Source organism: Silene latifolia, chromosome 6 (genome assembly GCF_048544455.1).
Source record: "Silene latifolia isolate original U9 population chromosome 6, ASM4854445v1, whole genome shotgun sequence".
Lineage (NCBI taxonomy): Eukaryota > Viridiplantae > Streptophyta > Magnoliopsida > Caryophyllales > Caryophyllaceae > Silene > Silene latifolia.
In genome coordinates this window covers 94641712-94669479 of record NC_133531.1, presented here as the reverse complement: position 1 = coordinate 94669479, position 27768 = coordinate 94641712, and the positions used below count along the sequence as shown (strand labels likewise).

Sequence of the window (27768 nt, the reverse complement as noted above, 5' to 3'; positions counted from 1 at the left end):
AAACTGAAACCCCACCACCATTTCAGCTCAAGTTCAAGTCGGGGATGAAACGGAAATGAAACGAACACGAGACGCTACTAGAGAATGGGTAGTAACCTTTGAATTCGACCTAGCAATACCCGTAAAGTCAGGTAAAACAGACTGTTTCTGAGACGGAATCTCAGACCCAGTCGCACCCTTCACCTCCAAATCCCATGGGAAACCGAACCATGGAAAAATCAGTACAAACCCGCAAGTGAAAGGCTAATGAACTCATACCTTCAGCCACACACAAAAGAGGAACTTAAAGAGCCAAACTTTACAACAAAAAAGGCATGAAACCGAGATAAGGGACGAAATATCAACAATATGTCAAGTAACCTATCATCGTTACCTTTAACCTCGCAAATTCCAGAACAAAACGTCCAAGACACGAGCCTATCATCAGTCTTCAACTAAAAAGGAAGAAAAACGAGTAACATGGGTCACAAAACCGGGTTTGTAAAAAGATGCCCATTTCGAAAATTCAACAAAATAGGAGCTTTCTTGCCTGAAAAGAACGAGGAAGCTAATGGTGCAAAAATAATGGGGTTTGGTTGAGAAATAAGGGAGAGATCTTGGGTTGAAGGTAGACGAAAATGGCGTTGGTTCTCTGTGTTTTGTTGCTGTTGTCGCTGTTTGTTGAAAATGAGAAAAGGACGAAGAAGAAAGAAAGAGGTAAGGCAGGGGAGTGGGGACGGGTTATACAACTTATACAACCACAACAAAATATCTGTAATCATTATATAATAATACTCCCTCCCATTCACAATAAACCTCCCATTGCATTTTGGCACAAAAATTAAGGAAACACACTACCCCACCATATAATTAAATTTGGACCACACAAATACACTACCCCGCCATACAATTAAATTTGGACCACACAAACACTTACCAAAAAAGGAAATAGGGAGATTATTGTGAATAACCGAAAAAGGAAATAGGGAGGTTTATTGTGAATGGGAGGGAGTATATAATAATAATAATAATAATATTATTATTAATATTAATATATATAAATATGTATATAAAAAGTTAGAGTGTAAAATGTTAGGTGGGTGTGATGTGTTGTCAAAATAGGATAGGTCGAGAAAGGTTAGACTCACAAGTGGAAATGTGACGGTCTATAGTTAGACGGAATTTAAGACAGAGATTATTATTATTACTGTCACTATTATTATCCGACCAAAAATACGTATATATATATATTATTATATAAATCATGCCTTAAGGATACAATTTAATCGTACGTATTCTTTATATAAACGAGCTTTTATATAATACTTTTATAAAAATCGTGTTTGACATAAAATTAATTAAATTGAATAATTCAAAAATATATAATAAAGTAATCAAACGGTTTAATAAATTTTTAAATGTCAAAATGGGAAATTCGCGAGTGTTACAATCACCCCATCTTTTAAAAAGTTTCGTCCTCGAAACTTGAAAGCAGAAAAGAAAGGTTATAAAAATAAAACCGAACTTTTGAAATCGGCAACCAAAACATTTTAAAGGTTACTTATCTTAAGAATCAAACTTCTTTTAAAAGTTTCAAATAAAATTTTCCGACAGAACCGGATCGAAAGGCGAATCATTTGTATAAATCAAAATCAACACTTTCAAAAACATTAACGGAGAGTTTTCAAAAGTGTAAGTCTCATTCATGGAACGAAATTGCTCTTGTCGTGCACACAAGAACGCTAACTTTCCAAGTCAAAGACAAATTTAAACCAAAAATCAATCGCCGACAAGCGTAGAACCAGTTATCAAACGTCTCCAATAACGAGTTCTAACATCCGATCAACGTTAAAATCAAAAGAAAAGGTAATCTACTCAAATTTTCTTTTGCCCAAGCCAAAATAGAGATAAAGGTTTCACTTTTAAACTCAAAAGGGAGCCAAATTCCTGGAAATATAATATTAAACTTTGACAAACAAATCGTAAATAGATCAAAGTCAATAGAAATTGGATAAAAATTTAAACAAATTTCGGGTTTAACGATTAAAATCACGATAAATAAGTTTATACTCAAAGAACAAATCGGGAACTAAATCAAAATTTCATTTTCAAATCTTTCAACATAGGTAAGGTTTTGTAAAAGTAACATAAACGTTTAACAACGAATCAAAAATGGTAGTTTGAAATGTTTAGAGATTGTATAAAATGAAAAGCAATTTAGACAACATAAATACAAAGTAAGCTAAGAGAGTCCAAACTTAACCAACAAAAAGAGCTATGGTGAACATCGTAGGGGTAAGAATTGAAGTAAGGTCAACAAGGATGTCAAAGATAGAGTTTTTATAGGTCACTAGCATCAAACTTAATGGAGGAGCAAGATGAAGCGAAGAAGAGAGGTATGAATGGTAATGCGTATGGTCAAAGAAGAAGGGAAATTAGACAACAAGGAAACGCCAGGTACTCAAATCGCAAACAACAGCATCATCCTGAACGGTTCCGAAAACTTCCTAACAACAAAACTCATAACCATATCACTCCCAAGGATTTCCTCAAAACTCTTATGTTACTTCATCCTAAGCTATTCCCTGAAACAAGGTACTCCACTATAAGTGTGATCTCATCACTCCAAACCCCCACACATCTACAAACGACTTCCACAAGATCAAGATCAAAACTACTAAAAGAGTTACACTCATAATCAACTATCGACCACTATGAGTTCTCACTATGGTAAAATCCTTAATCACAGAACAAAATTCCAAGTTCTTTATACTTTCTAACATTCCAAACAAAATCTTATTCACACTCGAATATACAATCACACTGGTCACATTCCCCAAATTATAAAGACCACCAACCAAAAGGTAAATATGTTTGTCACACAACTTTTCCTAATCAACTTAACTCAAGTCCCACTAATCCAATTTCGACGAAGTCAAGGTTCACCAAGAAACCTCAAAGAGCATCTCACTCACTCTACAACGTAGCCAACAACGCCATCGCTCCACTAAGGAAATAGAGAGTAATTCCCAAGGAATAAGAAAAGAGAGTTTAGAAGAAGCAAACATTAAGAAGTAAAGAGCAAGGCAAGGTACATAAAGATGGAGGAAAAACTTCGAGGAAGAAGAAGCATTCTTCAAAAGTTGAACAAACCTTCAATGCTCGACAATAGGCACCAAATCCCGATCTTCACGTAGGTAAGCTCACAGTCATTGATCCGAGGGCACAACGATCATTAATGACAATCAACAAACATGTTAGAACCTAACAAAGAGCAAACACACTACAGACTACCACCTTAGGTCCTTAAGTCTACCCTTCTCTCATTCATTATTCGAGGTCAAGTTCAATTTAAATTTGGGGTACACGTGTGTGCGTCGGGAGCAACATATGCTCTGATACCAACTGTGATACCCCGCGATAAAGCGGAAAATATAACTAATAAATTAAAGCGGAAATTTATAAGATTTTAAAAACTTTTAAAGTACTAGTTAAAGATTAACACGCGACTGCCAAAAATGAAATGAAACAAGTACTAAAATAGACAAACTTAGGTTATTACAACCCAAGTCTAGAAGGCGGGGAAAAGATATCCCACGAATGAACAAATAAGAGGTTTCTAACTAGCAACTAAGGTCCAAGGGTTTAGTTCTCGCTAGCCCACACGTCTTCCCCACGTAAACATCTTCACCACCTGTCATTCATGTAAACATGAACGCCATACGTCGGTGGGGAGTAACTCAAGTTCTCCCACCACAATATGTCGAAATGCAAGTAACAAATACTTAATTAAACATATTAATCATGCATCATATATGAACAATAAAGAACAAGGAGATATAATGAATAATCAAGATGAGATAGACATAGTACTTTCTTAATGGAATAGGCATGGTAGGTTAGAATGAATATGCAATCAAGGGTGTAGAACAACCAAGTTAACAAACTCATATTGACACGACTCAACAAGTGTAAGACATATACTTAGTATGAACTCAAGACAAACCATCTAGACTCCAACCTCTTGGTAGGACGACGTTCATAATACGGTCCTAGTCTAAACCTGGATCCAGACTCTCGGGATGGACGTCACCCGATTCGACAAACGATATACCAATGGTATCCAAGACTCGAAACATGGCACACACTCGTAACCAAAGGTCGAGTAACCTCTAATCGGAAACATGGCACACACCCGTAACCAAAGGTCCGAAGAAAGGCGGAAGGATATCCTAATTCGGAAACATGGCACACACCCGTAACCAAAGGCCCGAAAGAGGAAAGATAACCCAATCCGGAAACATGGCACACACTCGTAACCAAAGGTCCGAAAGGGGTAAATAAGGAATGTCAAGTAGTCACACAATGTAAAACGTCACACTTGAGTCAAAATAAGAGTAAGAATGATCATACAAACATCATATGACACGGGATCATTAATGTCACATTCATACTCATGGCTTGCATCTCACCATGAGTACGGATGGTAACATCAATCCCGACGATCATATCGCAACTAGAGGGCTTATAGCTCACCCCTAGTATCCGATAGGACCGAGACTCTCATAACAGAACAATCCAAGACATTATTAAGAATATGACTCTTCACCAAAATAACCATTTAATAATAAATAACTCATACTTATCTAATAATAATAAATATTCCATTTTATGATTTAACATGCCGGTTAAATAAAATATCATGAGTGACAATGAATAATTTACGTTATATGAAATATACGGGATATAATGTGACCAAGTCCAAGTGACCCATTTATGAGCCCAATAAATAAACGATATGAAACTTGATGAAAGGACTAGAATAAGCCCAATTAAATAAATAAGACAAGCCCAATAGCTGGATAAATAAGTAAATGAACGACATTGAATAATTACGTTATGTAATATGTGAGACGGTTATTTAATCATTATTTAAATAAATAAATTTAGCGCCAAACATTTTATAGCCATGAGTAGCCCTATTAAAATGCCATACTACACCTATATGGCCCAATAACATATAATATAAAACAAGCCCAACTCGCCACATTACTAAATAACAAGACGGGTACATGGGCATATTTGAGACGGTAATTTAAATAATTAAATAGTGGGATCTTATAAGTATAAACCCTAAAAGATAAATATTTAAATAAGCGAATTTAACGAATTACGTTTTATGAAGACACGAGACGGAAATTCAAATAAATTAAATAAACCCAAATTGCGCCAAGGACCATGATAACCACGATTCAAGGGGAGCCCTTGGGCAGCCATAAACCACCTATAAATAGTCCACTCAACCTCTCCCCCATGGCTGACAAACAGCCAGCAAATAAACCACCAACTACCGCCCTCAAAACCACCTCCCCACGGCCAACACTCCGCCTGCTCAGACGGCGTCGAAGCAGTCCTAAACCCTGTACTAAAACGCCTCAAAACAGGGCTCTCAAACCCCATGTCATGGTTCCAAACTGAAACCCCACCACCATTTCAGCTCAAGTTCAAGTCGGGGATGAAACGGAAATGAAACGAACACGAGACGCTACTAGAGAATGGGTAGTAACCTTTGAATTCGACCTAGCAATACCCGTAAAGTCAGGTAAAACAGACTGTTTCTGAGACGGAATCTCAGACCCAGTCGCACCCTTCACCTCCAAATCCCATGGGAAACCGAACCATGGAAAAATCAGTACAAACCCGCAAGTGAAAGGCTAATGAACTCATACCTTCAGCCACACACAAAAGAGGAACTTAAAGAGCCAAACTTTACAACAAATAAGGCATGAAACCGAGATAAGGGACGAAATATCGACAATATGTCGAGTAACCTATCACCGTTACCTTTAACCTCGCAAATTCCAGAACAAAACGTCCAAGACACGAGCCTATCATCAGTCTTCAACTAAAAAGGAAGAAAAACGAGTAACATGGGTCACAAAACCGGGTTTGTAAAAAGATGTCCATTTCAAAAATTCAACAAAATAGGAGCTTTCTTACCTTAAAAGAACGAGGAAGCTAATGGTGCAAAAATAATGGGGTTTGGTTGAGAAATAAGGGAGAGATCTTGGGTTGAAGGTAGACGAAAATGGCGTTGGTTCTCTGTGTTTTGTTGTTGTTGTCGCTGTTTGTTGAAAATGAGAAAAGGACGAAGAAGAAAGAAAGAGGTAAGGCAGGGGAGTGGGGACGGGTTATACAACTTATACAACCACAACAAAATATCTGTAATCATTATATAATAATACTCCCTCCCATTCACAATAAACCTCCCATTGCATTTTGGCACAAAAATTAAGGAAACACACTACCCCACCATATAATTAAATTTGGACCACACAAATACACTACCCCGCCATACAATTAAATTTGGACCACACAAACACTTACCAAAAAAGGAAATAGGGAGATTATTGTGAATAACCGAAAAAGAAAATAGGGAGGTTTATTGTGAATGGGAGGGAGTATATAATAATAATAATAATATTATTATTAATATTAATATATATAAATATGTATATAAAAAGGTAGAGTGTAAAATGTTAGGTGGGTGTGATGTGTTGTCAAAATAGGATAGGTCGAGAAAGGTTAGACTCACAAGTGGAAATGTGACGGTCTATAGTTAGACGGAATTTAAGACAGAGATTATTATTATTACTGTCACTATTATTATCCGACCAAAAATACGTATATATATATTATTATATAAATCATGCCTTAAAGATACAATTTAATCGTACGTATTCTTTATATAAACGAGCTTTTATATAATACTTTTATAAAAATCGTGTTTGACATAAAATTAATTAAATTGAATAATTCAAAAATATATAATAAATTAATCAAACGGTTTAATAAATTTTTAAATGTCAAAATGGGAAATTCGCGAGTGTTACAATCACCCCATCTTTTAAAAAGTTTCGTCCTCGAAACTTGAAAGCAGAAAAGAAAGGTTATAAAAATAAAACCGAACTTTTGAAATCGGCAACCAAAACATTTTAAAGGTTACTTATCTTAAGAATCAAACTTCTTTTAAAAGTTTCAAATAAAATTTTCCGACAGAACCGGATCGAAAGGCGAATCATTTGTATAAATCAAAATCAACACTTTCAAAAACATTAACGGAGAGTTTTCAAAAGTGTAAGTCTCATTCATGGAACGAAATTGCTCTTGTCGTGCACACAAGAACGCTAACTTTCCAAGTCAAAGACAAATTTAAACCAAAAATCAATCGCCGACAAGCGTAGAACCAGTTATCAAACGTCTCCAATAACGAGTTCTAACATCCGATCAACGTTAAAATCAAAAAGAAAAGGTAATCTACTCAAATTTTCTTTTGCCCAAGCCAAAATAGAGATAAAGGTTTCACTTTTAAACTCAAAAGGGAGCCAAATTCCTGGAAATATAATATTAAACTTTGACAAACAAATCGTAAATAGATCAAAGTCAATAGAAATTGGATAAAAATTTAAACAAATTTCGGGTTTAACGATTAAAATCACGATAAATAAGTTTATACTCAAAGAACAAATCGGGAACTAAATCAAAATTTCATTTTCAAACCTTTCAACATAGGTAAGGTTTTGTAAAAGTAACATAAACGTTTAACAACGAATCAAAAATGGTAGTTTGAAATGTTTAGAGATTGTATAAAATGAAAAGCAATTTAGACAACATAAATACAAAGTAAGCTAAGAGAGTCCAAACTTAACCAACAAAAAGAGCTATGGTGAACATCGTAGGGGTAAGAATTGAAGTAAGGTCAACAAGGATGTCAAAGATAGAGTTTTTATAGGTCACTAGCATCAAACTTAAGGGAGGAGCAAGATGAAGCGAAGAAGAGAGGTATGAATGGTAATGCGTATGGTCAAAGAAGAAGGGAAATTAGACAACAAGGAAACGCTGTGTACTCAAATCGCAAACAACAAAGATCATCCCGAATCTGTTCGAAAACTTCCTAACAACAAAACTCATAACCACATCACTCCCAAGGATTTCCTCAAAACTCTTATGTTACTTCATCCTAAGTTATTCCCTGAAACAAGGTACTCCACTATAAGTGTGATCTCATCACTCCAAACCCCCACACATCTACAAACGACTTCCACAAGATCAAGATCAAAACTACTAAAAGAGTTACACTCATAATCAACTATCGACCACTATGAGTTCTCACTATGGTAAAATCCTTAATCACAGATCAAAATTCCAAGTTCTTTATACTTTCTAACATTCCAAACAAAATCTTATTCACACTCGAATATACAATCACACTGGTCACATTCCCCAAATTATAAAGACCACCAACCAAAAGGTAAATATGTTTGTCACACAACTTTTCCTAATCAACTTAACTCAAGTCCCACTAATCCAATTTCGACGAAGTCAAGGTTCACCAAGAAACCTCAAAGAGCATCTCACTCACTCTACAACGTAGCCAACAACGCCATCGCTCCACTAAGGAAATAGAGAGTAATTCCCAAGGAATAAGAAAAGAGAGTTTAGAAGAAGCAAACATTAAGAAGTAAAGAGCAAGGCAAGGTACATAAAGATGGAGGAAAAACTTCGAGGAAGAAGAAGCATTCTTCAAAAGCTGAACAAACCTTCAATGCTCGACAATAGGCACCAAATCCTGATCTTCACGTAGGTAAGCTCACAGTCATTGATCCGAGGGCACAACGATCATTAATGACAATCAACAAACATGTTAGAACCTAACAAAGAGCAAACACACTACAGACTACCACCTTAGGTCCTTAAGTCTACCCATCTCTCATTCATTATTCGAGGTCAAGTTCAATTTAAATTTGGGGTACACGTGTGTGCGTCGGGAGCAACATATGCTCTGATACCAACTGTGATACCCCGCGATAAAGCGGAAAATATAACTAATAAATTAAAGCGGAAATTTATGAGATTTTAAAAACTTTTAAAGTACTAGTTAAAGATTAACACGCGGCTGCCAAAAATGAAATGAAACAAGTACTAAAATAGACAAACTTAGGTTATTACAACCCAAGTCTAGAAGGCGGGGAAAAGATATCCCACGAATGAACAAATAAGAGGTTTCTAACTAGCAACTAAGGTCCAAGGGTTTAGTTCTCGCTAGCCCACACGTCTTCCCCACGTAAGCATCTTCACCACCTGTCATTCATGTAAACATGAACGCCACAGTCAGTGGGGAGTAACTCAAGGTTCTCCCAGCCACAATATGTCGAAATGCAAGTAACAAATACTTAATTAAACATATTAATCATGCATCATATATGAACAATAAAGAACAAGGAGATATAATGAATAATCAAGATGAGATAGACATAGTACTTTCTTAATGGAATAGGCATGGTAGGTTAGAATGAATATGCAATCAAGGGTGTAGAACAACCAAGTTAACAAACTCATATTGACACGACTCAACAAGTGTAAGACATATACTTAGTATGAACTCAAGACAAACCATCTAGACTCCAACCTCTTGGTAGGACGACGATCATAATACGGTCCTAGTCTAAACCTGGATCCAGACTCTCGGGATGGACGTCACCCGATTCGACAAACGATATACCAATGGTATCCAAGACTCGAAACATGGCACACACTCGTAACCAAAGGTCGAGTAACCTCTAATCGGAAACATGGCACACACCCGTAACCAAAGGTCCGAAGAAAGGCGGAAGGATATCCTAATTCGGAAACATGGCACACACCCGTAACCAAAGGCCCGAAAGAGGAAAGATAACCCAATCCGGAAACATGGCACACACTCGTAACCAAAGGTCCGAAAGGGGTAAATAAGGAATGTCAAGTAGTCACACAATGTAAAACGTCACACTTGAGTCAAAATAAGAGTAAGAATGATCATACAAACATCATATGACACGGGATCATTAATGTCACATTCATACTCATGGCTTGCATCTCACCATGAGTACGGATGGGAACATCAATCCCGACGATCATATCGCAACTAGAGGGCTTATAGATCACCCCTAGTATCCGATAGGACCGAGACTCTCATAACAGAACAATCCAAGACATTATTAAGAATATGACTCTTCACCAAAATAACCATTTAATAATAAATAACTCATACTTATCTAATAATAATAAATATTCCATTTTATGATTTAACATGCCGGTTAAATAAAATATCATGAGTGACAATGAATAATTTACGTTATATGAAATATACGGGATAAAATGTGACCAAGTCCAAGTGACCCATTTATGAGCCCAATAAATAAACGATATGAAATCCGATGAAAGGACTAGAATAAGCCCAATTAAATAAATAAGACAACCCCAATAGCTGGATAAATAAGTAAATGAACGACATTGAATAATTACGTTATGTAATATGTGACACGGTTATTTAATCATTATTTAAATAAATAAATTTAGCGCCAAACATTTTATAGCCATGACTAGCCCTATTAAAATGCCATACTACACCTATATGGCCCAATAACATATAATATAAAACAAGCCCAACTCGCCACATTACTAAATAACAAGACGGGTACATGGGCATATTTGAGACGGTAATTTAAATAATTAAATAGTGGGATCTTATAAGTATAAACCCTAAAAGATAAATATTTAAATAAGCGAATTTAACGAATTACGTTTTATGAAGACACGAGATGGAAATTCAAATAAATTAAATAAACCCAAATTGCGCCAAGGACCATGATAACCACGATTCAAGGGGAGCCCTTGGGCAGCCATAAACCACCTATAAACAGTCCACTCAACCTCTCCCCCATGGCTGACAAACAGCCAGCAAATAAACCACCAACTACCGCCCTCAAAACCACCTCCCCACGACCAACACTCCGCCTGCTCAGACGGCGTCGAAGCAGTCCTAAACCCTGTACTAAAACGCCTCAAAACAGGGCTCTCAAACCCCATGTTACGGTTCCAAACTGAAACCCCACCACCATTTCAGCTCAAGTTCAAGTCGGGGATATAACGGAAATGAAACGAACACGAGACGCTACTAGAAAATGGGTAGTAACCTTTGAATTCGACCTAGCAATACCCGTAAAGTCAGGTAAAACAGAATGTTTCTGAGACGGAATCTCAGACCCAGTCGCACCCTTCACCTCCAAATCCCATGGGAAACCGAACCATGGAAAAATCAGTACAAACCCGCAAGTGAAAGGCTAATGAACTCATACCTTCAGCCACAAACAAAAGAGGAACTTAAAGAGCCAAACTTTACAACAAATAAGGCATGAAACCGAGATAAGGGACGAAATATCGACAATATGTCGAGTAACCTATCACCGTTACCTTTAACCTCGCAAATTCAAGAACAAAACGTCCAAGACACGAGCCTATCATCAGTCTTCAACTAAAAAGGAAGAAAAACGAGTAACATGGGTCACAAAACCGGGTTTGTAAAAAGATGCCCATTTCGAAAATTCAACAAAATAGGAGCTTTCTTACCTTAAAAGAACGAGGAAGCTAATGGTGCAAAAATAATGGGGTTTGGTTGAGAAATAAGGGAGAGATCTTGGGTTGAAGGTAGACGAAAATGGCGTTGGTTCTCTGTGTTTTGTTGCTGTTGTCGCTGTTTGTTGAAAATGAGAAAAGGACGAAGAAGAAAGAAAGAGGTAAGGCAGGGGAGTGGGGACGGGTTATACAACTTATACAACCACAACAAAATATCTGTAATCATTATATAATAATACTCCCTCCCATTCACAATAAACCTCCCATTGCATTTTGGCACAAAAATTAAGGAAACACACTACCCCGCCATATAATTAAATTTGGACCACACAAATACACTACCCCACCATACAATTAAATTTGGACCACACAAACACTTACCAAAAAAGGAAATAGGGAGATTATTGTGAATAACCGAAAAAGGAAATAGGGAGGTTTATTGTGAATGGGAGGGAGTATATAATAATAATAATATTATTATTATTAATATTAATATATATAAATATGTATATAAAAATTTAGAGTGTAAAATGTTTGGTGGGTGTGATGTGTTGTCAAAATAGGATAGGTCGAGAAAGGTTAGACTCACAAGTAGAAATGTGACGGTCTATAGTTAGACGGAATTTAAGACAGAGATTATTATTATTACTGTCACTATTATTATCCGACCAAAAATACGTATATATATATTATTATATAAATCATGCCTTAAAGATACAATTTAATCGTACGTATTCTTTATATAAACGAGCTTTTATATAATACTTTTATAAAAATCGTGTTTGACATAAAATTAATTAAATTGAATAATACAAAAATATATAATAAAGTAATCAAACGGTTTAATAAATTTTTAAATGTCAAAATGGGAAATTCGCGGGTGTTACAATAATAATAAATGGTCAAAAACTTATTTTAATAAAATTAATCAAATAATTATAAATATATTTTTGTTAAAATATACAACATTCCCCCACTTATTTTAACAAAAATAAAAATAAAAATCTTGTTTGAACAAATGTCACAAGATGTCACGCATCATAGAGGTGGCTCCGCCTTTAAACCTCCACTTAGTGTTTTAGTTAACCACTTACTAGAGTCAAAGTGGCACCGCCTTCAAACTTTGGCTACTTATAGGCACGTTGGAAACCTCACACACATGACACCTTCGGTGTTTCAAAGCTTCTAAGGTCGCACACTAATGGCCATGTGCATCATCCCGGTATTCATGAGTGTATTTAGAGAATGTGCCCCCATTCTCATAGAAGCGGCCTCACTTCAACACTCATATAGGTGACCCATCAAGAATACACTTGTGGTAAAGCATTCCGCCCACACGAGCTATGAGTCATTAAGAGCAAAGCCAAATATAATATATAATATAATTATTTCTCAAACAAAATTGCACTTTGCTCATCCTTATCTACACCACAAGTATGCATGCCTGCACCATAGGGAGGGACATAACTAATAAAAATCATCATCATAATATATAGTAGGCATGTCACCCGCCATCATATGATTCGTTTTTCCCTTTACAGGGTATCCTCATACATGACTAAATTCAAATTTGGGCAAATAGTCCACTCCCCCTCGATGCGTTTCACAAATTTTCCTCTTGCTAGAGCTCTAGCCAACTGATCAGTAATAACATTCTTTTTGCTCATATATGACGTCAATGGACCAGTGTCCTTCCACACTTTCAAGTTGGATATACCAATGCAATATAAAATATTATTTATTATACCAATAGGGACATCGCTTCCACACTTAAGTGGTATAGAGAGTATGGGCATTCAAAGAAGTTATCAACTCAATTCCCATCGTAAAATGAGATAATATTACATGCCTTTTTATTTTCCTCCATAGTTGGCTTATTACATCGTCATCTGTCAAAATCACAAACCACTGGTAGACATAGAATCTCCAACTATAAATACCAATTAGCGTTTAATATAACATTTATACAAAGTAATGCTTCTTTCAGCCAACCAATTGCTTCACAAAGTAAAAAAATAAAGTTAGCTTAAATACCAACTTCGGAAGATATGTAAGACCATGTGATACACATAATAAATCGTTCCGATTTTCCCAATAGTACTTTCACACCATAATAGAATACCATTAAATATATAAACCAGGAATAATAATAATTCGCCTTGAAATCAAACTCGTTAAAACGGTGAGATATTTATCCAATAGATATTGGAGTTGAGCCAAAATTTTCTTATTCTAACTCTAATAAATTTATATACCAAAACTTAACGACGGTCTTAATGATCTCTCCGCAAATCAACCATATCAAACTTCTTCCATTTCATATATATCCTTAACCACAAAGTTTACAATCAAGTTTTACTAACAAAAATATTAGAATGTCATTCATGTATGAATAAATAATCATAAACATTAACATACGTTCATCATGTAAACCTAACTTCAATCACCACTTTTTTTTTTAATCACCATTTACACACAACTTTAAATAGGTGTAACAAAAAAAAAATATTAATGGGTACACCATTAACTACTCCATGAATAAAGTTGTACAAGTGCTCCAAATAATTTTTCTTACGTATATCACCAGTTGAAAATGTTACCTTAATATTACAAGCGTTCGTAATACACATCCAAACATCAGCCAATAATAGAAAAACAAAACTCCACCCAAATATTTAGACTCATTATGATCATTCAAAGAGTAAAGCATAATTATAAAAGTGAGAACTGTTTTTCCATGCCGAACTCTTATTACACATATGTTATACTCTATATTGGTCAACGATTAATCAATAAAATCACTTGAGTTATACTGTTATTGGGTATAAATCAATATCAAATTTATCACCCCCACTATTTTCAAGTAAACCTTGTAAAATAATACATAGAGATGTGATAGCCAAATTGTAAACCAAATAAAATTATTACAATAGGAGTTGTTAATAAAATCACATTTTTTGTTGCCAATATCTTTTATTTTAGACATCGTAATATTATTAAAGTATAAATTACTCTACAAATTCCTAAAAAATTTATTGACAAGATACTTACAACAAATCTTCGGCTCAAAACATGCTCCCAATGCATTAAGATTAGGACTCAATACTATTCAAACTAGAACAACTTCTTCTCTAAATTTTTAACTTGACTAATATAAAAACAATCAAATATATAAAAGTTAAGAGAACTCTTTGTACCAATATTACACTATGTCCCTGTTCTTTTGGACTTAAAGTCACTTAATTTAAGATCACTTCAGATCCTATAAGTTCGATTCGATTCGGATCGATCCTATAAGTTGATTCGAGATCCTATAAGTTCGATTCATTCGAGATCCTATAAGTTGATTCGAGATCCTATAAGTTCGATTCGATTCGGATCTTATAAGTTGATTCGATCCTATAAGTTCAGATCTTATAAATTCAGTTTAGAAAAGTAATATACAAAGTATTTTTTTTAAAAACCGGCGCAAAAATATTTGACATTATTAATTATTCGATACATATATACATTATTATTTTCAAAATAAAATTATCATTCTTCTCATTATTTTTATCGTAATGTAACTGTAGTACAATATATGAACAAACCAATGTATATAAAGCGGAAAAATGTTATTATTTTACCTTGTGTTTTAGATTATATTTTCTTATCAGTGTTCTCTCTTGGCTACCCACTAATTTCATGTAAAATTTTTGTTTAATCTCACTAAAAGTTTGCGTTTTTTTTATAATAATAATAATAATAATAAAAGTTGCGGTTTAAAAAAAACAAAAAATAATAATAAAAATAAAAATAACAACAACAACAACAACAATAATAATAATAATATTTAAGTTAAATTAATTTAAGTTAATTTAAATTCGGATCCTGTAAGTTCAGTTCAGATTCTATAAGTTCAATTCAGATTCAATAAGTTGATTCGGTCCCGGATCCTATAAGTTCGATTTTAGTTCGAATCCTATAAGTTCGATTCGATCCAATAAGTTGATTCGATTCGATCCTATAAGTTCGATTCGATTCGAATCCTATAAGTTCGATTCGATTCGAATCCTATAAGTTCGATTCGAATCCTATAAGTTCGATTCGATTCGATTCGATTCGGATCCTATAAGTTCGATTCGATTCGAGATCGATCCGTTTCATCAAAAGAAACAGGGCCTATATTGTCCTCTCATTACAAATTTTTAATGATCTATTATAATTTATTAAATACGAAACTACGGTTTTCATCACCAATAAAATATTGTATTTATCATTTATCTACAATATGCATGTGGATACTATATTCCTACCATTATACACATACAATCATTAGCCAAAGTGAAATTAAACAAACAAAAACTCCTATAAGATATATTCTACACATTGATCGATATTACACATATAGTTACGTGGTGTCTCCATATAACTCATACATTGTTATGAAATATTATTATGTAATATTATATGGATGTCCATATGTTAGGATATTCTAGAGATATTATATTATGGAAACTCTACCCTATTGTATGTGTATATATAAACTCCCTCATAATGCAATAATAGATAGTTTTTTCTCTCTTTTCCCTCTTTGTCTTCTCTCTACAAATCTCTCATCTCTTATTTCACAACACGTTATCAGCACGAAACGCTCATTAATTAATCTGTCTCAAAAAAAAAAAAAAAAAAAAAAAAAACGATTTGATAGAAGGAAAGTGTGGGAAGACATAATAATTAAGATGGTCATACAACAAAGATAACAACTCGTGTTTATCACACTTAATCAAGGTAAGTTTTTCTAGTATAATTTTCTTCCATATACGTATAAATACTTAATTTTGTTTTATAATTGTCAAGATTTTGATTTCTGTATCTAAAAAAAAAGTATGGAGCATTTGTTACAAAATATATATACAAGTTTTGAAAAGGGACATATCATATAATTTTTGGCCTCAAGTACTTCCAAAATATTTATTTTATAAAGATGAGAAATATGCCCATATTATAACTTTGGCCAGAAGTTCAAAGTTTTAAAGGTGTGTAATAATTTAACACCATCTCATCAGTACAATATATTCATATTGTATAAGTGTAAGTGGCTAGAAATCCACGTCTATGAGCTCTTCAATTTAAAGCGATCTTTATAAAATGCAAATTTATTTGCGAATTGATTCTTGTTCACCTGAAGTTGAACAGTATAACGAGATATGAAATTTGATCCACTCCTTGAAGTGAATGTGACATCTCATAAAGACTTTGTCTGTAGCAGAGATCGAGAATATGGCAGTATGATAAGCCTAATATTGCGGCCTTAATTGAGCCTAATAATGTGGCATTTGATAAGGCAAGTAAAGAAGCCTTAATTGAGCTTAATAATGTGGTCTTATTGAACCAAATTTGTTCATTGAAAGAAATGACAATATTGTATAAAAGTGAATATCTCATGAAAATCCCCGTGAGACTCGTATATGCTCGAAGTTTGATATGAGAAAGGGAAAATTATTAACGGGTTGAAATATTGACATTCGCACTATGACCTGAAGTTCATAGTGTTTGTAAATAATGAAACTATGACTAGAAATTCATAGTATTTAAGGATAATGAGATTTGTGACCGAAAATTCACATTGTTTACATATTTCCATTTTTCATATTTTGCATATTACGGAGTACGTTTTATCAGTTTAAATTATTGATTTAATTATGACCGTGTGGTAAATACAATGTAAAATAAGTACTAATGGGCACACGACAACTTGAATGAATTGTATGAATAAGGGTAGCGTTAGTTTTACTTAGTATATTGACAATATTTGAGTCATCTACTCGAATAATCATCATTGACCTAAATACAAGTTTAGGAGTCACTCATCCTATAATTTAGAATATTCTCAGAGTTTCATGTGTGAATCTTCAATACTAGAGATTAAATTTTATAACCATTGCATTATGTATGTTTAATTATGTCAGTATGCAGGTTTGTGGCAGTAGTACTAATAAATAGACAAGCATGATAACCATTCCTTTATTATTGCTTACTTTTGATTATATAATTACTTGTTTGCATATTTATATAATATTGGTTGATTGTTTGTGGTATTTGGCACTTAATTCGTTAATTATGTGCGGCTTTTTTTTACTCCATATATTGCTCTGTTTGTTGCGTATTAAATTTTATCTATCCATGCTAGAGTTAGTGCTTGAAATCATAATTACCCAACAAAAGAAGAAGTTGCAGGGGGGAGGAATCTTGTATTGGTTTTAAGTTAGTGAATGTGGGTGAACTCTTAGTTGTAATGCATGCATGCAGTGTCTATTTGATGTTCAAGTTGTATTTGGTGTAGCCTGGTTTGCTTAAGTCCTTATTTGTTGTCCGTGGTGTTTTTTTGCGTAAAATGATTAATTTGAATCAACAGCCCGCTTAGTTTACTTCACTACTAAGTGGAGTTATAGATGTGATTGGTTATAATGTACTCTTTCGTCTCAGTAATTTGTTTACATATTATTTATTTTGCACTAGAAGTTATATAAATAGAATTTGTATACCAGAAGTATACAAAATTATCATGGATTGTTGGAGATTATTTACTCACTTTCAAAAGAGTAATATAGTCATGTTCCCTGAATGAACATTGATAAGTCTTGCCTATATGTACGAGACACCTGTTGTGTCTTATGTCACATCATTTATCTGGCCGGATAGATTATAAAGATTGCCATGGGTTGTTGGCAACTAAAAAAATTTGACATGAGATGATCCAGATGTGACAATTAAGGCCATCCGGGTTCTTATTATACCCGTTTTGATAAACCTGAAGTTTATCCTAAGTAAAAAACATAAGTGCTGAAAACTCTCTCGTGTAAATTTATTAAAGGCAAGACATTACACGGAGATTGAGTATATATATTTAATATTGGAGATCACAGTTTGATTATTATATGGAATCGTTAGTCTCCGAATTGGGCATTGTGATTCAGCACATTAAAAATCCAACTGCATTATATTGTTATTATACAAAAAATGCTCATATAAATTCTCATCGGTGATATGAGAAATTATGTCCTAAGGTGGTTATGGTTTTTACCATCTTAGGGGGAGAATGATAAGGAAAAGCTGGTAAAAACAAACAAGTAAATTATCCCCAACTGAACCTGAAGTTCAGTGGTTTGTTTTCAATATGAAATACATCAAGTAGAAGTTCATGGAATTAGAAATGATGGTATTCATTTGGTTATGAAGATGTATTATGATACCACTTTTATTACCTTATCAAAATGTGATATGTTACATTAAAATCTATGATTTAATTATAGACAGTTTAGCCCTATATGTGGTATAGCGAGCTATAAATTAGTCATAGAAAATATATGTAATAAAATTGAGATTCTTGCCAAATTGAACAATAAAGCACACGTGAAATATAGTGTGAGAGTCATATCGGTTCACATACTTCAAGTAATAAGAAAATGGCAAGTTTGGGCAGTTGGTACTCCTATGGAGTAAAAAAATTTGGATGTCCCGGAAGTGACATAGATATCTGAATGATAATAGATGGCCTATATAGAAAAGGAACGGTACCAAATATATTCAGATATCATTGATCAGTACTGACAATATCACGAGATATTGAAATTATATCGATATGTTTAAGGAACCGATATGCATTTGCGCGCGGAAATTAATGGACTATAAAATGGGATCTTATAAGTAAGTCTAATTTTGATTGTCGACATATAATCTATGATTATAAATGAGCTCATGGACTAAATGTCCAACTATTGACCTGAAGTCAATTGAAGTTATGAATATTGGAAAATAAAACTGTACAGTTTGCATTATCGAGTCATCATCTTGTGCATTTAGAGATTAAGTTCATCCTTTGCATGTTAATTAGTTTTATTACATTGTTATATAACTGTTGCTTAGAATTAGTTTTATATCATATGTATGAACATGTTTTATAATATTGTTTTAAATGGATAAATGTTTAAAAAAAGGAGAAATTTTATTATCTTACGAGATACTCCAACGAGGATAAGTCCCTATAGGAGCCTCTTGAGTTTTGGGAACTCGTGATTATATATGAATCTCTACGACACGATTGAAATGTTATCGTGATTATTTTCAAAATGAAATATTTAAATTCATGTAGAGTTTACTTGAAGGAAATTATTATTGTCTCAACCTGAAGTTTGAGCATATGAGAATAATGATTTAAATGAGCTTCATGCTAAACATGTGAAATTAGTTTATGGTCCAGAAGTACCATACCGATTGGAAAATAATGTAGTCAAAGTCTACAATGAGAATGTCAATTCATACATATGTGGTTTAGCAAAGAAAAACACTCAAAGGTATTGGATTATTTATTCAATAATTATCGGATTGATTCTTCTTAAGATAAGGAGTTAAGGAATGATGGCTATACTCTTTTTCCCTTTGACTAGGTTTTTTTTGTCCCAATGGGTTTTTCCTAGCAAGGTTTTTAACGAGGTAGCACAGCGCATTGATACGCTATGATTATTAACACGAGTTATTCTTGACATATAATTTATGTCATCTATCAAGAAATTCCCTATCACTATTGTGGAAGTATTATTTGAAATAAAGATCCAATAGTCATCGCAAATGACTACACCCAGATTGTGAGTTCTAATGAAATATGAAGATAGAAATTATCAAGGATTTGAAGATATCAAGTTTAACAACTACAATGGATTTTATTCAACTATCGAGACGATAACTTACGTTAAAGCATGGTTCATTTCAAGATACATTAAGTTATGTAGTCATCAGGGGGAGTAGACACGCGTTGTACTCTTTTTCCTTATCCATGGTTTTGTCCCATTGGGTTTTCCATGGAAAGGTTTTAACGAGACAACTATTATTATGCGTGTTTGAAGATTAGTGTACTCTTTTCCTTCGCCAGTGTTTTTCCCAAGGGGTTTTTCTAGTGAGGTTTTTAACGAGACATCTTCTTCAGTAATGGACATTCAAGGGGGAGTGTTATGAAATATTATTATGTAATATTATATGGATGTCCATATGTTAGGATATTCTAGAGATATTATATTATGGAAACTCTACCCTATTGTATGTGTATATATAAACTCCCTCATAATGCAATAATAGATAGTTTTTCTCTCTTTTCCCTCTTTGTCTTCTCTCTACAAATCTCTCATCTCTTATTTCACAACATACATTTAATTAAAAACTTAATATTATCATAAAACCATGAACTTATTTATTTACACTCAACTTTAACATAGTATAGGATTGCAAGTAAGAATATTACAACAATAGTTTTTCTCTTATCGATAACTTTGACTTAAACGATTATTCAAAGTTGATTAATAGCGACAATAAACCAAAAAACAACATTTTTTCAAATTTAATGAATAAATATTATACTATGTTCATACTAATTAATATTCGTAATAAACTCATTATTGACTTAGCCGTTATTTCTTACTTATTTGAAACTTAAAAACATCTTCAATTCTTTCTAAACTACTCAAACCATCAGTCATCACTGCCATTATCATGAACTTTAACCATATTATCAACGACCCAATAAAGAGTCTCTTTATAACGATTTCAAATAAAATATTAAAATTTTGAACATTTGAGAAGTTAACTGTTTGAATAAGCAATTTAACAATTAACGAGGTAGACATCCTAGAAACAATCTATTAAGCAATATGCACTCCATCTAAGTATCTTATTTTTTATACCAACCAAAATACTTTTTCTTATTCGGGTTCCAAGACAGTAAATATATTTCAAGACCATTATATATATGTACGAATCTTACGACCAACATTATTATCTATCATGTTAAACTTTGCCATCATGTATAGGACAAATAGTTCAATGTCGTCTTTACATAAGTGGTCCCTTATTGCTAAAAAGTCTTGCAAAATAACAATTGTTTATTCTAATTCAAAACACAATACTAACAAGGCAAATAACCACATAACTAATATTTCAAAAAAAAAAAATATTGACCAAACAAACTTAATTATTTTATTTCTTTCAAATCATAGCTATTGTTAGAAAACTATATGCTTATGGCAATAATTTAGAAGATACTCATATAACAAAATGAAAGGTTATCACCAAATAGAATGAAAGTATGAATGACATTTACGTACCTCAAGCAATCGATCTTCACTTATGAGTCACTAATAACTTTTGACTATTAAGTCTTTAATTCATAATATCACATACTTACAATATAAACTGAAGTGATTTTATCAATAATGTAAGACTGCAAGAAATACATATTATTATCATATTTTCTTAATATCCATCATATTATATTTTTACCAAAGGTTCTTAGTGTTTTTTTTTTCCAAAACGATGAAGACAAGATAAACTTATTAACATAAAATTCTTGGGAGAACCAATAAACTATTAAAACAAAATTCCTCCTTATTTACATCTCAACCCTAACATCTTTCAGGTTTTATCCTCGTGACAAAATTGATCATATATACTTTTTTCATCAAATATTTTAGAAAAAACGATTCCTCTTAAAACAAAACAAATTCTTAAAATACTCACCGGAAAAATAAAGTTTTTCCAACTTACCCCAATTGAGAAGGGTCTATGACTCGCCATGAGATTGTTGGAAAAAATACCTTTTAAATGTGAAATTCGAACCGACACTTGGACTAAATGACCTGGAAAATTCATTGGGTGAGTCGCGGAATAATTCAGCTCTCCTCAAGACGATTCACGCCCTCCTAATAAATCGCAGGGAGTTCATGGCGCATCGTCCCCAGGATAAAACCCCAACTATAACGACACTCTCTAATCTGCGTAATAGAGAGGAGAAGCTAACTCACACACGAAACACCTGACTATTTTTGTGTTCAAACATAATGTTGGGGAAGTTATTTTATAAAAGAGAACAAGACATATCTCATATATTAAAAATAAGAAATATACATGCTTATATAAATAATATGGAGTACATCCATAGTCAACTCCACATAAAAAAACTTTTTTAATACCAAAACATAATGTTTAAATCAAACATAAATTCTCTCACAAAATTAATGGTAAAAGGTAATTTATGATAAACAATTAAAACACCGTTTAAATACTCACCATTTATCACCTATATAATGGCCAACATAAATAGGAAGTTAAATGCCATGAAACATTCAAGGCTTTATGGAAAATAATTATAAGAAATATTTATACACAATAAATATAAAATGGTATGTAAATTAAATTCACTTTATTGTAAATAATAAAGTAGTTAGTATAATAATAAATGGTCAAAAACTTATTTTAATAAAAATAATCAAATAATTATAAATATATTTTTGTTAAAATATACAACACATAACCACCACCCAAATTGCCACCTCCGACCACCAACACGACCTCCACTCCACCCAAGACAACACCCAGCCCTTAGCCTGCTCTAGGTCAGCCACGTACAAGGGTAAAAACCAGCCCAAAGTCGGTCCATTCAACAACAATAATAGCAATATAATACACGGTCAAACCTCTAATTCGCTGGTCAACGGTTGTTAAGGGGCGGTCAACGGGGGTCCCATGGTGGTACCTGGTCAGGTAACGGCAGTAGCGAGTCTATAAGTGGTCTAAGTAACGAGTTATAACAAAGCAAAATGTATACATGAGACGGACTTAAAATATTACCTTGAGACGATACTAGTGCTAATTCCTTTTCTTTCTTCTACATCTCGCTCTCTCTCTTTTATGAATTATTGTGTGCTTATGAAATTATGAGTGAATAAAGGTCAATGTAAGGCATGCGTCATCTATTTATACTAGTAAGGTAGTTCATATAGGAAGGTGCTAGGAAACTACCTAATTATCCGATAAGAATTTTTTATCTGAATCTGACCCGAAATCCGAATTAAAAAATCGAATATGTGGATACCAGTTAAATTGGATATCCGATCCGATTTTTTTCAATTAAACTGGATAGGATTTGGATTGAGAAATTTTGAAATCCGGATATCCAAATCCGATCTGAATTTTAAAAAATTTAAAGTAAGATGAAAAACTTAAAAATAAACCACAACACACATTATAAAATAATAATAATAATAATAAGCACACAATAATTCATAAAAAAAAAAAAAAAAAAATAATAATAATAATAATATTATGCCAGGAAGTAGAATTACATACACTAACAAACCCAAACCCTAATTTTCATCTCGCCTACTAATCTATTAATCTCTATCGTCAGTTTCATTCTCATCTCGTCATTCTCCAGCTCATTAGTCATAATTATTCATCATTTTATGAAGTAATTTCTTTCTCTTCTTTTATAATCTTTATTTGATGTATTTTCAGTCGATTTTATAATTACCTTCCCCGAAAGAATTAGTTGATTTTCAATCGAGATGATTTCATTTTCTTAATAATAAAGTATGATGTATTTTTTAAAAATCTAACTTTAAGCTATTGTATATTAATGCTATTATATAAACTAGTGTGTAACCCGTGCAAAAATGCACGGGAATAATAAACATTTGATTATAGAAAAGCGTTTATAAGAATGCATCAAAACTACATAAAGGTATGGATTTACCTTGATTATCTATGCAGAAATTATTCTTAAATAACTCATTAGATTAATATTCTATCAAGTACCTTAGTACGATCATTCTATATCAGTCAATTTACATACTTAGGATTACAATCTATATTCAATATAACTTGATATTAAAATTTTGAAAGAAAGAAAACTCGTACACTATGAATCTATGATTGTAGGTAAATTGTGTCGTCACCATATCCTTATCCTATATGGAATTTGCAAACCCTTCTGGCTGGTAAATGGTAATCACTCTACTGTCTACACTGTCTCATTAAGTTGTCGATGATTGTACAGGGAAGATATATACCAGTATGCGAGATAAGGTTTGTCCGAGTTCTTGATATAGACATTTGCTATATTGTATCCACGTATATAAGTTTCGATTATCTTTGTAGGCTTAATCGGGCTTCGTAAAAAACTTTGAGTGAGTCTCTTATAAAAACAGCTTTACAACGTTTTACTATAAAAAGGCTTTGAAGCCCCTATTAAGGGAATTGGGAAATGGTGGTTGGTAGGAGGGTTACTAAAGTAAATTATCATTTAATTTTACAATATGAATTATGTAAAACGGTTTTACATGAGTAATTTGCCAAAAACTTTACGTCCAAAATATAGCGATGCTCTTTTAATTTTTTGTGATCAACATACTGCCTAAATACTACTTCCTCCATCCCCTTTCATTGTCACCCATTCCTTCAATTTTTATTCCGTAATTATTATCTCCTTTTTAAATTTAGTAAGGAAAAACTTTAATTATCCAATAATGCCACCATAACTAACTACCACCATAACTCTCTCTAAGTTTAGAGAGAGACTTTTCTCTTCTTTTTGAGAGTTCAAAATTAACTTTTCACAAACGTTTAACTTATCCATTAAAATTATGTTTATTTGCTTCTTGGGTTTCCCTTTGCATGCTCAAGTTTAAAACATATCTTTTTCCTTTAACGTTTGGTTTACCCTAAAATCTAATGATTGCATAGCCTTGAAATTCTATTGGCTTTACCAATCATTCCTTTCTCTTGTCAGTCAAGTTTCTTTCAAAAGGAAGTGAAAGCTCCATTTATTTGTTTCAAATTAAACCTCTTTCATCTAAATCTTTCTTTATACAGAAGCTTCTTTTCATTTTCTATTACAAAACTCCAAAAAGGTTCTTTTTATTATGGAAAATAATTACAACTTTTACACTGAAGATGTCAATCCATCTTTAGAAGATATCTTCAATGATATCAACTTTCGAACTGAAGCGGCTAACAATCCGTGAATTTTGAGTGAATGGAGATTTCCGAGGAGTGGAAGCATTGTATCTCCCTCTCCTTTAGATTTGAATGATTCAGTGGAATTTTGGAGCCATTGTTTGCTGGGTTATTTGGTTGATTATAGGCTCCTTCGTGCTTATAATGTTAATAGAATCCTTGAAGATCATTGGGCTACTAGAGGGCGTGTGAAGGTCAGAAGAATGGGTGACCTCTATATTATCCATTTTGATGATTTACGTGACATGCATGATGTTCTAGAACGCAGCATTATTGTCGTTGATGGGGCTATGATGGTCTTAAAAAAGTGGGAACCTGCTTTGGTGCCTCGCACTGTTACTTTTCCAACTGTTAGGGTGTGGGTGAGGGTTTATGGCCTCCCTTTCGAATATTTGAACATGCATGTTGCAAATATTGTTGCGAAACTGTTTGGGAATGATACAGTTATTGAGGAATTTGATACCATCCCGGATCATGATTTTCTTCGCATGCGGGTCACTATTAGGCTTGGTTGTCCTCTAAACCCGGGGTTCTTTTTGGCATGTTGTGCTAATAAACTTTTGTGGATACAGTTCAAGTATGAAGAACTATTCAAATATTGTACCAGGTGTGGTCGAATTGGACACAAGAGTGGTCAATGTATTGAAGATATTCAAGAGGTTGTGGATAGCATTAATAATTCCTTGGAATTAGCTATCAATCGTGGCTTTGCTGTGTTTCAAACTCGCTATCAATTTACGATGTTTCATCTTAATCTTTGTGCCTTCCCATCTACGACAAGATTTGTCACTTCTCGAGTTCGACTTGGGGAGCATAGATGAGATTATGTTCCTGCTGATTTTCTTTCGGAACATGCTATCGATTTCGATTTGGGCTTAGTTGATGGTGGAAGGATTTACCCTGGCATGGAGTTTGCTGTGACGGCTTTACCGTTTGCTAGCCCGGTTGTATATGAGAATGTTGACATTCTCAACGATCAGATGCAGCAAACGAATGTGGAGGCTCCGGATGTCAATATAAATGGGCCTTTGGATGATCTTATAGTGCATGCAGAGCATTTGGATCAGGAGATACTTCCCCCTTTAAATCAGGATTTGCATGCAACTAATGATCACATACATGCACAACCGATGGAGCACGGAACTGAAGCTGTTCATCCAGAGCACCAGCAAGAGAATGGTTTTCATTTACAAAATCTGCAGCCGCATGCAAATGGTTTTTCTCCAGTAGGACAACATCTGGAAATGGCTAATGGTGATCACCAGGTAAATACTCTTAACCAAGAGGTTTTTGTGCATGCAAATGGTCAGCAACAAAATGGTTTTCTTCCTTTGCATGGACCTCTGGGTTTGGCTAATGGTACAATCCCTAATGGTCATGCTGATTTAGAGATGCATGAAATTGAAGTTCAAGTCGATCTTCCTCCTATTACATCTAACGGGATGGGTTTCCATGTGGAGGTGATTCAAGAGGGTTTGGCTAATATTGGAGCTAATGAAAACATTTCTCCTGTTGATACTGAAAATGTTGATATTGGTGTTCTTGAGCACGAGAATGAGATACACCCTAATATAGTACCTGAGAATGGTCATTTCTCACCTCCTCATCCTACTACTCAAGGGGTACCAAATGTGCCAGAAGGCCATGCACATCAGACTGCTGGGCCATCTCAATCTGGCCATAATTTTATGCATGGTGACCCGTATCATATGTATACTGGACATGGGGAAATTGAATATCCTTTTGATGAGGTTGCTTTTATTTTATCATCTATTAGCACTAGAGTGCAGCAACACTCTCATCTTGCTTTCAGAGAGGCTGATGCGCGTGGTCTTAATCAATTTATTGAAGCTCCGGAGGATGTGCTTGTTTTCTTTCATGCTCCAGTTGGACAGATGGATCACGACCAAGGTGTCCATGGGTTTGAACATGGGCAAAACAACAATCATCTAGTGTCATCTTCTTCAAGCTCAGATTATTCAACCCCTGAATGGCCGTTGCTAAGTTCTTCCCCTGAGGTTAATGTTTCTCCTCTTCAATCCAATGAGTTACCTTTTGTTGATGCTAGACAAGACCTGAGTCCTGTCCTTGGAGTTTCTCCTACTTCCAATGAAGATCCCTTTTCCATGATTCCACCACGGATCAATAATGATGTCATCGCCAATAATGCGCCTAACCAGGCTGGGTTAGTGCAGTCTGAACAGTTGCCAGTGGAAGGGGGATGTCAAGTATGGAATAGAACGGAGGCTCATGGTAAAGGCAAGGATCTCATAATGGTAGCTGCTTTGTTGGGCCATCGATCTTCTCTTAGTCCAACATATCCTAAAAGGAAGGCCTTTTCAGATCCGGGTGATTATACTTCTTCAGGTTGGGAGCTCTGTGATTATGATTCACTATTTGCAGAATGTTCAAGTCTGGCTAAAAAGAACAAGAGCTCTGCCAGTTCTCTACCTTCTAATTATGTTTATTCTGACCTTCTTATTGGTCAAGGTTCTTTTGAGCATGGTGAAT

The 27768-nt window shown here is 33.9% G+C and overlaps 1 protein-coding gene across 1 annotated transcript; it reads left to right on the top strand.

The window, feature by feature from the left end:
• Positions 1–617: 617 nt before the first annotated feature.
• LOC141588371 (uncharacterized) lies at positions 618–26078 on the top strand. The gene is made up of 2 exons (XM_074409817.1): positions 618–696; positions 25339–26078. Exons 1-2 carry the CDS (start codon positions 618–620, stop codon positions 26076–26078), a joined length of 819 nt encoding a protein of 272 aa, XP_074265918.1.
• The last annotated feature ends 1690 nt before the right edge of the window (positions 26079–27768 follow it).